We start from the raw sequence: 15,820 nt of genomic DNA on the forward strand, positions 1-15,820 counted from the left end.
GGGCCTCCCGAGTGGCGTAGCAGTCTAAGAGGGGTTTCTAAGGTCCAGGGTTCATATCCCGGGCTGTCCCACAACCGGCCGTGGTCGGGAATCCCATAGTACGGTGCACAATTGGCCCAACGTCGTCCGGGTTAGGGGAGGGTTTGGCCCGGCGTCGTCCGGGTTAGGGGAGGGTTTGGCCCGGCGTCGTCCGGGTTAGGGGAGGGTTTGGCCCGACGTCGTCCGGGTTAGGGGAGGGTTTGGCCCGGCGTCGTCCGGGTTAGGGGAGGGTTTGGCCCGGCGGCGTCCGGGTTAGGGGAGGGTTTGGCCCGGCGTCGTCCGGGTTAGGGGAGGGTTTGACCCGGCGGCGTCCGGGTTAGGGGAGGGTTTGGCCCGGCGTCGTCCGGGTTAGGGGAGGGTTTGGCCCGGCGTCGTCCAGGTTAGGGGAGGGTTTGGCCCGGCGTCGTCCGGGTTAGGGGAGGGTTTGGCCGGTGGGGCTTTACTTGACTCATCGTGCTCTATCAACTCCTTGTGGCGGGACGGGTGCATGCGGGCTGACCCCAGATGCCAGTTGAACGGTTTTTCCTCCGACACATTGTTGCGGCTGGCTTACACGGTAATAACCTGTAGGAGTTGCAATGATGAGCCAAGATCGAAAAAGGGGGGTAAAAAACATGTAAATAAAAAAGGAAGAGACAGTCCTGTGTCCTATGAGGTTTTGTCTTTTTCAAGGTGTTGTTTTCACAAAGAAAGTATCTCTGTTATCATCTATACATAAGACACTTTAATAACTCTATCCACATGTATATATTACCTCAATTACCTCGACTAACCGGTGCCCCCGCACATTGACTCTGTACCGGTACCCCCTGTATATAGCCTCGCTATTGTTATTTTACTGCTGCTCTTTAATTATTTGTTACTTTTATTTATTTATTTATTTATTCTTAAAACTGCATTGTTGGTTAAGTAAGCATTCCACTGTAAGGTCTACTAGACCTGTTGTATTCGACGCATGTGACAAATAAGTTTGATTTGATTTTTGTCTAGTGACCTAACTCTTACACAGGTTTCTCAACCTCCGGTCCTGGAGAGCTACTGTACTGGGCCTGCAGGCTTTTGTTCCAGCCCATCAGTAATACACCTGATTTTTGGGGGGGATTATTTAAATAAGGTGTGTTACAGCAGGAGTGGAGTCTCTAACCTCTGACACAGTACTGCTGTTCTTTTTGTTGGACTAACAAGTCAATTCAGCATCTCAGAAATCTTTGGGTGGTCTGCACTGTTTAGTCAGGGAATGTTTTCAGGGAATGTTTTCAGGGAAAGTTTTCAGGGAATGTTTTCAGGGAATGTTTTCAGAGAATGTTTTCAGAGAATGTTTCAGGGAAAGTTTTCAGTGAATGTTTTCAGTGAATGTTTTCAGGGAATGTTTTCAGAGAATGTTTCAGGGAAAGTTTCAAAGAATGTTTTCAGTAAATGTTTTCAGAGAATGTTTCAGAGAATATTTTCAGGGAATGTTTTCAGGGAATGTTTCAGGGAATGTTTTCAGTGAATGTTTTCAGTGAATGTTTTCAGAGAATGTTTCAGGGAATGTTCCAGGGAAAGTTTTCAGGGAATGTTTTCAGGGAATGTTTTCAGAGAATGTTTCAGGGAAAGTTTTCAGGGAGTGTTTTCAGTGAATGTTTTCATGGAATGTTTTCAGAGAATGTTTCAGGGAAAGTTTCAAGGAATGTTTTCAGTAAATGTTTTCAGTGAATGTTTTCAGAGAATGTTTCAGAGAATGTTTCAGATAATGTTTTCAGGGAATGTTTCAGGGAATGTTTTCAGTGAATGTTTTCAGGGAATGTTTCAGGGAATGTTTTCAGGGAATGTTTTCAGGGAATGTTTTCAGGGAATGTTTTCAGTGAATGTTTTCAGTAAATGTTTTCAGAGAATGTTTCAAGGAAAGTTTCAAGGAAAGTTTCAAATAATGTTTTCAGTAAATGTTTTCAGTGAATGTTTTCAGAGAATGTTTCAGAGAATATTTTCAGGGAATGTTTTCAGGGAATGTTTCAGGGAATGTTTTCAGGGAATGTTTCAGGGAATATTTTCAGGAAATGTTTTCAGAGAATGTTTCAGGGAATGTTTACAGGGAATGTTTCAGGGAATGTTTTCAGGGAATGTTTCAGGGAATGTTTTCAGAGATTGTTTCAGGAAAAGTTTTCAGGGAATGTTTTCAGGGAATGTTTCAGGGAATGTTTCAGGGAATGTTTTCAGGGAATGTTTTCAGGGAATGTTTTCAGGGAATGTTTTCAGGGAATGTTTTCAGTGAATGTTTTCAGGGAATGTTTCAAATAATGTTTTCAGAGAATGTTTCAGGGAATGTTTCAGAGAATGTTTCAGGGAATGTTTTCAGAGAATGTTTCAGGGAATGTTTCAGGGAATGTTTCAGGGAATGTTTCAGGGAATGTTTCAGGGAATGTTTTCAGGGAATGTTTTCAGAGAATGTTTCAGCCACGATTCCAGTTCTTATTTACCATTTTTGTGTCCATGTAGTGTAATGTAGTCCCTATATGAGAATGACATGTAATCTGTAATGTGATTGTGTTGTTTGTGTTAATGCTGCTGGTGATAGGACTACTAGTAGCAGAACGTAGGTATCCCTCCTCTAGGTATATACTGCTCTGTGTGTCTGTTCTCTAACTGTCTGTGTTGTCCCTAGTTCTCTAGCAGTCAACTCTGAGATAGTTCTCTAGCAGTCAACTCTGAGATAGTTATCTAGCAGTCAACTCTGAGATAGTTCTCTAGCAGTCAACTCTGAGATAGTTATCTAGCAGTCAACTCTGAGATAGTTCTCTAGCAGTCAACTCTGAGATAGTTCTCTAGCAGTCAACTCTGAGATAGTTCTCTAGCAGTCAACACTGAGATCCTGCTCTAGCAGTCAACACTGAGATCCTGCTCTAGCAGTCAACTCTGAGATAGTTCTCTAGCAGTCAACTCTGAGATAGTTCTCTAGCAGTCAACTCTGAGATAGTTCTCTAGCAGTCAACTCTGAGATAGTTCTCTAGCAGTCAACTCTGAAATACTTCTCTAGCAGTCAACACTGAGATCCTGCCTACAGTATGTGTGCTTTGTGATTTGTGCATTTGTTGTTTTATTATTATTATTATTTGTCCCTTTAGCTTTTTCATATTGATTATATTCTCTTTTGTGCTACTGTTGTGTTGCCTACATAACTGACACACATAACTGTGTGTGTGTGTGTGTGTGTGTGTGTGTGTGTGTGTGTGTGTGTGTGTGTGTGTGTGTGTGTGTGTGTGTGTGTGTGTGTGTGTGTGTGTGTGTGTGTGTGTGTGTGTGTGCGTGCGTGCGTGCGTGCGTGCGTGCGTGCGTGCGTGCGTGCGTGCGTGCGTGTGTGTGTGTGTGTGTGTGTGTCTGTACAGGGGCTGTGTCTCAGGTGCTGGACAGCCTGGAGGAGATCCATGCGTTGACAGACTGCAGTGAGAAAGATATAGACTTTCTACACAGTGTCTTTCAAGACGAGCATCTACACACACTACTAGACGTGAGTAGATATACACACACACACACAAATCAAATCAAATGTTATTTGTCACATACACATGGTTAGCAGATGTTAATGCGAGTGTAGCGAAATGCTTGTGCTTCTAGTTCCGACAATGCAGTAATAACCAACGAGTAATTTAACCTAACAATTCCACAACAATTACCTTATACACACAAGTGTAAAGGAATGAATAAGAATATGTACATTAAAAAAAATATATATATATATATGAATGAGTGATGTACAAAACGACATAGGCAAGATGCAGTAGATGGTATTGAGTACAGTATATACATATGACATGAGTAATGTAGGGTATGTAAACATTATATGAAGTGGCATTATTTAAAGTGGCTAGTGATACATTTTTTTCATAAAGTTTTACATTGTTAAAGTGGCTAGAGTTGAGTCAGTATGTTGGCAGCAGCCACTCAATGTTAGTGTTGGCTGTTTAACAGTCTGATGGCCTTGAGATAGAAGCTGTTTTTCAGTCTCTCGGTCCCTGCTTTGATGCACCTGTACTGACCTCACCTTCTGGATGATAGAGGGGTGAACAGGCAGTGGCTCGGGTGGTTGTTGTCCTTGATGATCTTTTTGGACTTCCTGTGACATCGGGTGCTGTAGGTGTCCTGGAGGGCAGGTAGTTTGCCCACAGTGATGTGCGTTGTGCAGACCGCACTACCTTCTGGAGAGCCTTGTGGTTGTGGGCGGAGCAGTTGCCGTACCAGGCGGTGATACAGCCTGACAGGATGATCTCGATTGTGCATCTGTAAAAGTTTGTGAGTGCTTTTGGTGACAAGCTGAATTTCTTCAGCCTCCTGAATCATACAGTCTCTCCTCTAACAATCGTACAGTCTCTCCTCCTCTAACAATCATACAGTGTCTCCTCCTCTAACAATCATACAGTATCTCCTCCTCTAACAATCATACAGTCTCTCCTCTAACAATCATACAGTCTCTCCTCCTCTAACAATCATACAGTCTCTCCCCCTCTAACAATCATACAGTCTCTCCTCCTCTAACAATCATACAGTCTCTCCTCCTCTAACAATCATACAGTCTCTCCTCCTCCACCAATCATACAGTCTCTCCTCCTCTAACAATCATACAGTCTCTCCTACAATCATACAGTCTCTCCTCCTCTAACAATCATACAGTCTCTCCTCCTCTAACAATCATACAGTCTCTCCCACTCCTACAATCATACAGTCTCTCCTCCTCTAACAATCATACAGTCTCTCCTCCTCTAACAATCATACAGTCTCTCCTCCTCTAACAATCATACAGTCTCTCCCACTCCTACAATCATACAGTCTCTCCCCCTCTAACAATCATACAGTATCTCCTCCTCTAACAATCATACAGTCTCTCCTCCTCCACCAATCATACAGTCTCTCCTCCTCTAACAATCATACAGTCTCTCCTCCTCTAACAATCATACAGTCTCTCCTCCTCTAACAATCATACAGTCTCTCCTCCAATCATACAGTCTCTCCTACAATCATACAGTCTCTCCTCCAATCATACAGTCTCTCCCCCTCTAACAATCATACAGTCTCTCCTCCTCCACCAATCATACAGTCTCTCCTCCTCTAACAATCATACAGTCTCTCCTCCAATCATACAGTCTCTCCTACAATCATACAGTCTCTCCTCCAATCATACAGTCTCTCCTCCAATCATACAGTCTCTCCTCCTCCACCAATCATACAGTCTCTCCTACAATCATACAGTCTCTCCCCCTCTAACAATCATACAGTCTCTCCTACAATCATACAGTCTCTCCTCCTCTAACAATCATACAGTCTCTCCTCCTCTAACAATCATACAGTCTCTCCCACTCCTACAATCATACAGTGTCTCCTCCTCTAACAATCATACAGTATCTCCTCCTCTAACAATCATACAGTCTCTCCTCTAACAATCATACAGTCTCTCCTCCTCTAACAATCATACAGTCTCTCCTCTTCTAACAATCATACAGTCTCTCGTCTAATCATACAGTCTCTCCTCTAATCATACAGTCTCTCCCCCTCTAACAATCATACAGTCTCTCCTCCTCTAACAATCATACAGTGTCTCCTCCTCCACCAATCATACAGTCTCTCCCCCTCCACCAATCATACAGTGTCTCCTCCTCCACCAATCATACAGTCTCTCCTCCTCTAACAATCATACAGTCTCTCCTCCTCTAACAATCATACAGTCTCTCCTCCCCTAACAATCATACAGTCTCTCCTCCCCTAACAATCATACAGTCTCTCCTCCTCCACCAATCATACAGTCTCTCCTCCTCCACCAATCATACAGTCTCTCCTCCTCTAACAATCATACAGTCTCTCCTCCTCCACCAATCATACAGTCTCTCCTCCTCCACCAATCATACAGTCTCTCCCCCTCCACCAATCATACAGTCTCTCCTCCTCTAACAATCATACAGTCTCTCCTCCTCCACCAATCATACAGTCTCTCCTACAATCATACAGTCTCTCCTCCTCTAACAATCATACAGTCTCTCCTACAATCATACAGTCTCTCCTACAATCATACAGTCTCTCCTCCTCTAACAATCATACAGTCTCTCCTCCTCCACCAATCATAGAGTCTTTCCTCCTCTAACAATCATACAGTCTCTCCTCCTCTAACAATCATACAGTCTCTCCTCCTCCACCAATCATAGAGTCTTTCCTCCTCTAACAATCATACAGTCTCTCCTCCTCTAACAATCATAGAGTCTTTCCTCCTCCACCAATCATACAGTCTCTCCTCCTCTAACAATCATACAGTCTCTCCTCCTCTAACAATCATACAGTCTCTCCTCCTCTAACAATCATACAGTCTCTCCTCCTCCACCAATCATAGAGTCTCTCCTCCTCCACCAATCATACAGTCTCTCCCCCTCTAACAATCATACAGTCTCTCCCCCTCTAACAATCATACAGTCTCTCCTACAATCATACAGTCTCTCCTCCTCTAACAATCATACAGTCTCTCCTCCTCTAACAATCATACAGTCTCTCCTCTTCTAACAATCATACAGTCTCTCCTCCTCCAACAATCATACAGTCTCTCCTCCTCTAACAATCATACAGTCTCTCCCCCTCTAACAATCATACAGTCTCTCCCCCTCTAACAATCATACAGTCTCTCCTCCTCCACCAATCATACAGTATCTCCCCCTCTAACAATCATACAGTGTCTCCTCCTCCACCAATCATACAGTCTCTCCTCCTCCACCAATCATACAGTCTCTCCTCCTCTAACAATCATACAGTCTCTCCTCCACTAACAATCATACAGTCTCTCCCCCTCTAACAATCATACAGTCTCTCCTCCTCTAACAATCATACAGTCTCTCCTCCTCCACCAATCATACAGTCTCTCCCCCTCTAACAATCATACAGTCTCTCCTCCTCTAACAATCATACAGTCTCTCCTCCTCTAACAATCATACAGTCTCTCCCCCTCTAACAATCATACAGTCTCTCCTACAATCATACAGTCTCTCCTCCTCTAACAATCATACAGTCTCTCCTCGTCTAACAATAATACAGTCTCTCCTCCTCCACCAATCATACAGTCTCTCCTCCTCTAACAATCATACAGTCTCTCCTCCTCTAACAATCATACAGTCTCTCCTCGTCTAACAATAATACAGTCTCTCCTCCTCCACCAATCATACAGTCTCTCCTACAATAATACAGTCTCTCCCCCTCTAACAATCATACAGTCTCTCCTCTTCCACCAATCATAGTGTCTCCTTCTCCACCAATCATACAGTCTCTCCTCCTCTAACAATCATACAGTCTCTCCTCTAATCATACAGTCTCTCCTCCTCTAACAATCATACAGTCTCTCCTCCTCTAACAATCATACAGTCTCTCCTCCTCTAACAATCATACAGTCTCTCCTACACTCATACAGTCTCTCCTCTAATCATACAGTCTCTCCTACACTCATACAGTCTCTCCTCTAATCATACAGTCTCTCCCCCTCCACCAATCATACAGTCTCTCCTCATCTAACAATCATACAGTCTCTCCTCTAATCATACAGTCTCTCCTCCTCTAACAATCATACAGTCTCTCCTCCTCTAACAATCATACAGTCTCTCCTCCTCTAACAATCATACAGTCTCTCCTACACTCATACAGTCTCTCCTCTAATCATACAGTCTCTCCCCCTCCACCAATCATACAGTCTCTCCTCCTCTAACAATCATACAGTCTCTCCTCCTCTAACAATCATACAGTCTCTCCTCCTCTAACAATCATACAGTCTCTCCTACAATCATACAGTCTCTCCTCCTCTAACAATCATACAGTCTCTCCTCCTCTAACAATCATACAGTCTCTCCCCCTCTAACAATCATACAGTCTCTCCTACAATCATACAGTCTCTCCTCCTCTAACAATCATACAGTCTCTCCCCCTCTAACAATCATACAGTCTCTCCTACAATCATACAGTCTCTCCTCCTCTAACAATCATACAGTCTCTCCTCCTCTAACAATCATACAGTCTCTCCTCCTCTAACAATCATACAGTCTCTCCTCCTCCACCAATCATACAGTCTCTCCTCCTCCACCAATCATACAGTCTCTCCTCCTCCACCAATCATACAGTCTCTCCTACAATAATACAGTCTCTCCCCCTCTAACAATCATACAGTCTCTCCTCTTCCACCAATCATAGTGTCTCCTCCTCCACCAATCATACAGTCTCTCCTCCTCTAACAATCATACAGTCTCTCCTCCTCTAACAATCATACAGTCTCTCCTACAATCATACAGTCTCTCCTCTAATCATACAGTCTCTCCTCCTCTAACAATAATACAGTCTCTCCTCCTCTAACAATCATACAGTCTCTCCTACAATCATACAGTCTCTCCTCCTCTAACAATCATACAGTCTCTCCCCCTCTAACAATCATACAGTCTCTCCTCCTCTAACAATCATACAGTCTCTCCTCTAATCATACAGTCTCTCCTCCTCTAACAATCATACAGTCTCTCCTCCTCTAACAATCATACAGTCTCTCCTACAATCATACAGTCTCTCCTCTAATCATACAGTCTCTCCTACAATCATACAGTCTCTCCTCTAATCATACAGTCTCTCCCCCTCTAACAATCATACAGTCTCTCCTCCTCTAACAATCATACAGTCTCTCCCCCTCCACCAATCATACAGTCTCTCCTCCTCCACCAATCATACAGTCTCTCCTACAATCATACAGTCTCTCCCCCTCTAACAATCATACAGTCTCTCCTACAATCATACAGTCTCTCCTCCTCTAACAATCATACAGTCTCTCCTCCAATCATACAGTCTCTCCTCCTCTAACAATAATACAGTCTCTCCTCCTCTAACAATCATACAGTCTCTCCTACAATCATACAGTCTCTCCTCCTCTAACAATCATACAGTCTCTCCTCCTCTAACAATCATACAGTCTCTCCTCCTCTAACAATCATACAGTCTCTCCCCCTCCACCAATCATACAGTCTCTCCTCCTCTAACAATCATACAGTCTCTCCTCTAATCATACAGTCTCTCCCCCTCTAACAATCATACAGTCTCTCCCCCTCTAACAATCATACAGTCTCTCCTCCTCTAACAATCATACAGTCTCTCCCCCTCCACCAATCATACAGTCTCTCCTCCTCCACCAATCATACAGTCTCTCCCCCTCTAACAATCATACAGTCTCTCCCCCTCCACCAATCATACAGTCTCTCCTCCTCCACCAATCATACAGTCTCTCCCCCTCCACCAATCATACAGTCTCTCCTCGTCTAACAATCATACAGTCTCTCCTCTAATCATACAGTCTCTCCTCCTCTAACAATCATACAGTCTCTCCTCCTCTAACAATCATACAGTCTCTCCCCCTCTAACAATCATACAGTCTCTCCCCCTCTAACATTCATACAGTCTCTCCCCCTCTAACAATCATACAGTCTCTCCTCCTCTAACAATCATACAGTCTCTCCTCCTCTAACAATCATACAGTCTCTCCTCCTCCACCAATCATACAGTCTCTCCTCCTCTAACAATCATACAGTCTCTCCCCCTCTAACAATCATACAGTCTCTCCCCCTCCACCAATCATACAGTCTCTCCTCCTCCACCAATCATACAGTCTCTCCCCCTCCACCAATCATACAGTCTCTCCCCCTCTAACAATCATACAGTGTCTCCTCTTCTAACAATCATACAGTCTCTCCCCCTCTAACAATCATACAGTCTCTCCTCTTCTAACATTCATACAGTCTCTCCCCCTCTAACATTCATACAGTCTCTCCCCCTCTAACAATCATACAGTCTCTCCTCTTCTAACATTCATACAGTCTCTCCCCCTCTAACAATCATACAGTCTCTCCCCCTCTAACAATCATACAGTCTCTCCCCCTCTAACAATCATACAGTCTCTCCCCCTCCACCAATCATACAGTCTCTCCCCCTCTAACATTCATACAGTCTCTCCCCCTCTAACAATCATACAGTCTCTCCTCTTCTAACAATCATACAGTCTCTCCCCCTCCACCAATCATACAGTCTCTCCCCCTCTAACAATCATACAGTGTCTCCTCTTCTAACAATCATACAGTCTCTCCCCCTCTAACAATCATACAGTCTCTCCTCTTCTAACAATCATACAGTCTCTCCTCCTCCACCAATCATACAGTCTCTCCCCCTCCACCAATCATACAGTCTCTCCTACAATCATACAGTCTCTCCTCTAATCATACAGTCTCTCCTCCTCTAACAATCATACAGTGTCTCCTCTTCTAACAATCATACAGTCTCTCCCCTTCTAACAATCATACAGTCTCTCCTCTTCTAACAATCATACAGTCTCTCCCCCTCTAACAATCATACAGTCTCTCCTCTTCTAACAATCATACAGTCTCTCCCCCTCTAACAATCATACAGTCTCTCCTCCTCTAACAATCATACAGTCTCTCCTCTTCTAACAATCATACAGTCTCTCCTACAATCATACAGTCTCTCCTCTAACAATCATACAGTCTCTCCTCCTTTAACAATCATACAGTCTTTCCTCCTCTAACAATCATACAGTCTCTCCTCCTCTAACAATCATACAGTGTCTCCTCCTCCACCAATCATATAGTCTCTCCTCCTTTAACAATCATACAGTCTCTCCTCCTCCACCAATCATACAGTCTCTCCTACAATCATACAGTCTCTCCCCCTCTAACAATCATACAGTCTCTCCTCCTCTAACAATCATACAGTGTCCTCCTCTAACAATCATACAGTCTCTCCTCCTCCACCAATCATACAGTCTCTCCTCCTCCACCAATCATACAGTCTCTCCTACAATCATACAGTCTCTCCCCCTCTAACAATCATACAGTCTCTCCTCGTCTAACAATCATACAGTCTCTCCTCCTCCACCAATCATACAGTCTCTCCTCCTCCACCAATCATACAGTCTCTCCTACAATCATACAGTCTCTCCCCCTCTAACAATCATACAGTCTCTCCCCCTCTAACAATCATACAGTCTCTCCTCCTCTAACAATCATACAGTCTCTCCTCCTCTAACAATCATACAGTCTCTCCCCCTCTAACAATCATACAGTCTCTCCTCCTCTAACAATCATACAGTCTCTCCCCCTCTAACAATCATACAGTCTTTCCTCCTCTAACAATCATACAGTCTCTCCTCCTCCACCAATCATACAGTCTCTCCTCCTCCACCAATCATACAGTCTCTCCTACAATCATACAGTCTCTCCTCCTCTAACAATCATACAGTCTCTCCTCCTCTAACAATCATACAGTCTCTCCTCTTCTAACAATCATACAGTCTCTCCTCCTCTAACAATCATACAGTCTCTCCCCCTCTAACAATCATACAGTCTCTCCTACAATCATACAGTCTCTCCTCCTCCACCAATCATACAGTCTCTCCTACAATCATACAGTCTTTCCTCCTCTAACAATCATACAGTCTCTCCTACAATCATACAGTCTCTCCTCCTCTAACAATCATACAGTCTCTCCTCCTCCACCAATCATACAGTCTCTCCTACAATCATACAGTCTCTCCTCCTCTAACAATAATACAGTCTCTCCTCCTCTAACAATCATACAGTCTCTCCTCCTCTAACAATCATACAGTCTCTCCTCTAATCATACAGTCTCTCCTCCTCTAACAATCATACAGTCTCTCCCCCTCTAACAATCATACAGTCTCTCCTCCTCTAACAATCATACAGTCTCTCCTACAATCATACAGTCTCTCCTCCTCTAACAATCATACAGTCTCTCCCCCTCTAACAATCATACAGTCTCTCCTCCTCTAACAATCATACAGTCTCTCCCCCTCTAACAATCATACAGTCTCTCCTCCTCTAACAATCATACAGTCTCTCCTCCTCTAACAATCATACAGTCTCTCCCCCTCTAACAATCATACAGTCTCTCCTCCTCCACCAATCATACAGTCTCTCCTACAATCATACAGTCTCTCCTCCTCTAACAATAATACAGTCTCTCCTCCTCTAACAATCATACAGTCTCTCCTACAATCATACAGTCTCTCCCCCTCTAACAATCATACAGTCTCTCCTCCTCTAACAATCATACAGTCTCTCCTACAATCATACAGTCTCTCCTACAATCATACAGTCTCTCCTCCTCTAACAATCATACAGTCTCTCCCCCTCTAACAATCATACAGTCTCTCCTCCTCTAACAATCATACAGTCTCTCCCCCTCCACCAATCATACAGTCTCTCCTCCTCTAACAATCATACAGTCTCTCCCCCTCCACCAATCATACAGTCTCTCCTCCTCTAACAATCATACAGTCTCTCCTCCTCTAACAATCATACAGTCTCTCCCCCTCTAACAATCATACAGTCTCTCCTCCTCTAACAATCATACAGTCTCTCCTCCTCTAACAATCATACAGTCTCTCCCCCTCTAACAATCATACAGTCTCTCCTCCTCTAACAATCATACAGTCTCTCCCCCTCCACCAATCATACAGTCTCTCCCCCTCCTACAATCATACAGTGTCTCCCCCTCCTACAATCATACAGTCTCTCCCCCTCCTACAATCATACAGTCTCTCCCCCTCTAACAATCATACATATTCTAATGACATATCGTCTGTTCCCCTGCCTCTCCTCTCGCTCTCTCCATTTCAATCTCTCACTCTCCAGTACTTTCTCTCTCTCTCTTTATTTTTTTTCCCTCTCTCTCTCTCTGTCTCACTCTCTGTCCCACTGTTTTGACAGTGTTTTCTGTGTTTTGTCTGTCACCCAGAACAGCCAAACACCAAATCTCTCTGCTCTAGAGGGCACCAGTAGTTCCCTGCCATATCACACACACACGCACTGCCAAGGAAGCCAGGCTGTGCTCCTCATGATTTCATGCCACATTAGGAGAGAAGCTTTCTGGCTGGGAGAAACATGGTGCGTGTGTGTGTGTGTGTGTGTGCCATGTGCGCCGTGTGTGAGTGTTACTTTAGGCTAGCTTGCTAGGAGGAACTGGATGTTACTAAAGTGTTTAAAGTTCACTTGAGGCCTGTTGACTCTAGAAACGTATCTTAATCCTGTCAGGGTCTTGGTAACACTTGAAACCTTTTATCACAAGACCAACATATAACAGTTAACGTCAGCATATGGCAGCTGATTTACTGCAACACAGACATAACACAAACCGTTATCTTGGTATGTTGGCTGGCTAACGATAACTAGCTGACACAGAACAGTTTGTGTCATGCCTTCATTAAGAAAGTTGTTTTAAGTTGACACATATGACGCTGTAATGACAGAGTGCAAGGTCTCTAACATCCACCAGCTCCGTGATGTCGTTATGGAGGAGTGGAAGAGAACTCTAGTGGCAACCTGTGAAGCTCTGGTGAACTCCATGCCCAAGAGGGTTAAGGCAGTGCTGGAAAATGATGGTGGCCACACAAAATATTGACACTTTGGGCCCAATTTGGACATTTTCACTTAGGGGTGTACTCACTTTTGTTGCCAGCGGTTTAGACATTAATGGCTGTGTGTTGAGTTATTTTGAGCGGACAGCAAATTCACACTGTTATACAAGCTGTACACTCACTACTTTACATTGTAGCAAAGTGTCGTTTCTTCAGTGTTGTCACATGAAAAGTTATACTCAAATATTTACAAAAATGTGAGGGGTGTACACACTTTTGTGATATACTGTACATCCAGACCTCTGTTGACCCTGTGGGCTGGTTTATTTTGTTCTTTATGAGTTAGCGTTAAGCCTTGAGAGCTACAGCAACAATATCTTAAGTCTAAGGATGGGGAGTCTGGAGGGGGTTGGGAGAGGGAGTTACCAAATAGTGTTATAAAAGGGTTGATGGAGAATGGACAAAGGGGGGAGGAGGAAGGAGTCAGGGAGGAGGGAGTTAGGGAGGAGGAAAGGGGAGGAGGAAGGAGTCAGTGAGGAGGAAGGAGTTAGGGAGGAGGAAGGAGTTAGGGAGGAGGAAGAGGTTAGGGAGGAAGGAGTTAGGGAGGAAGGAGTTAGGGAGGAGGGCGTTAGAGATGAGGAAGGAGTCAGTGAGGAGGAAGGAGTAAGGAAGGGGGAGGAGGAAAGGGGAGGAGGAGGGAGTTAAGGAGGGTGTTAGGGAGGAGGAAGGGGGGGGTTAAGAAGGGAGTTGGGGAGGATGGAGGAGGGCGTTAGGAAGGGTGAAGGAGGAAGGAGTGGAGGAGGAGGCTCTCTCCCTGGGAAGGCCTTTCACTAGGAACCTGTTGCTGCAGATGTCCATTCAAAACCCAGACCCAGCTGAAGAGAGAGCGATATAGAGAGAGCGAGACCACACTCCTGCACTGAAAATTGAGAGAAGAGCGAGCCAGACTCCATCATTAAAAATTGAGAGAAGAGCGAGCCAGACTCCATCACTGAAAAGAGAGAGAAGAGCGAGCCAGACTCCATCACTAAAAATCGAGAGAAGAGCGAGCCAGACTCCATCACTGAAAAGAGAGAAAGATAGAGCAACCACAGACTCTTTCAACTGAAAAGAGAGAAAAACCTCCACATTGCTGCTCTGAAAGCCACAGAAAGAAGGAGAGCGACATAGAGAGAGACCCAGCCTGAAAAGAGAGAGAGAGAGAACAATGGGTGCTATTGTCAGGCCTTAGTCCCTTTCACTGCTGTTTCTCCAGGCTCCAGACTCCTGCAGTAGGCTATCTGTGAGTACATCTGTAGGGCGGACGTTACCATCCTTTCCACTCAGACACAGAGAGGCTCAGGGAAACTACAGATCCCCTCGGCACGGAATGGACGTACTGTAACAGTAGCCTACTGAAGTCTGGATGCTAAGCTAGTTTAGCGCTTATTGTGTCTATTCTCTTCTGGGTTAGGGCGTGTGGCTACTGCTTGGGATCTGGTTGGTGAGTCGATCTTGTTGCTTGTTTGTGTGTGCGTGCGTGTATGTGTATCAGTGGTGTATTAGAGCGATAGTTAGCCTAGCGGTTGAGAGTGAACCCTGTGTGTTTTAACTTGAAGGTGAAAGTGAGCGATGGGCCAGTAATCGAAAGGTCGCTGGTTCAAATCCCAGAGATGACAAGGTGAAACACTGTTTATGTGCCCTTGAGCAAGGCACTTTACCCCAATTGCTCGTGTAAATCGCTCTGGATTAGTGTCTGCTAAATGGGGATGGAGTAAGGCTCTGTTCCTCTCTTTGTAAGGAGAAGATGGTTGGTTGTAGGTTTTCACTGTGACTTCAGACACAACAGTGATGTTACATGACTGTGTATATATTCACTTCATATGATAATACATACCATTCAGCAGATGCTTTTACCAATGCGACTTACAGTCTTGCATGCATACGTTTGACGTATGAGTGGCCCCAGCGAGAATCGAACCTACAGCCCATGGCTTTGCAAGCGCCGTGCACTAGCAACTGAACCATACTGGACAGCACTTACAATTGTTTTGGTAATACTTTCCTTGACACCCAGTGTAATAACAAAAAATGGCTACTTTGAAGAATCTCAAATATAAAATATATTTTGATTTGTTAAACACTTTTTTGGTTACTACATGATTCCACATGTGTAATTTCATAGTTTTGATGTCTTCACTATTATTCTACAATTTAGAAAATAGTAAAAAATAAAGAAAAACCCTGGAATGAGTAGGTATGTCGAAACGTTTGACTGGTACTGTATACTCATTAAGTATGTAGTATACAGTATGTTAGTATTGGTATTCGAACACAGCTCGGGTCCTCCTACAGTAAATGAACAGTCTGTTATATAAGAAACGTTTAACG

General features: G+C 44.1%; 1 protein-coding gene across 18 annotated transcripts in view; it reads left to right on the top strand.

The window, feature by feature from the left end:
* Positions 1–15,820, top strand: part of LOC129820868 (peripheral plasma membrane protein CASK-like) — a 237,314-nt gene that overhangs the window by 150,801 nt on the left and 70,693 nt on the right. For 13 of the 18 annotated variants that reach the window (XR_008754252.1, XM_055877923.1, XM_055877926.1 and 10 more), the window contains 2 exons: positions 2,594–2,611; positions 3,402–3,523. Coding sequence is in view for 17 of the 18 variants with exons in the window: in XM_055877923.1 (XP_055733898.1) it covers positions 2,594–2,611; positions 3,402–3,523 (140 nt within the window). In the remaining variant the exon portion in view is untranslated. The remainder of the gene's footprint in view (positions 1–2,593; positions 2,612–3,401; positions 3,524–15,820) is intronic. The other 5 variants (XM_055877922.1, XM_055877930.1, XM_055877934.1 and 2 more) reach the window with 1 other exon arrangement.

Source organism: Salvelinus fontinalis, chromosome 23 (assembly GCF_029448725.1).
Source record: "Salvelinus fontinalis isolate EN_2023a chromosome 23, ASM2944872v1, whole genome shotgun sequence".
NCBI lineage: Eukaryota > Metazoa > Chordata > Actinopteri > Salmoniformes > Salmonidae > Salvelinus > Salvelinus fontinalis.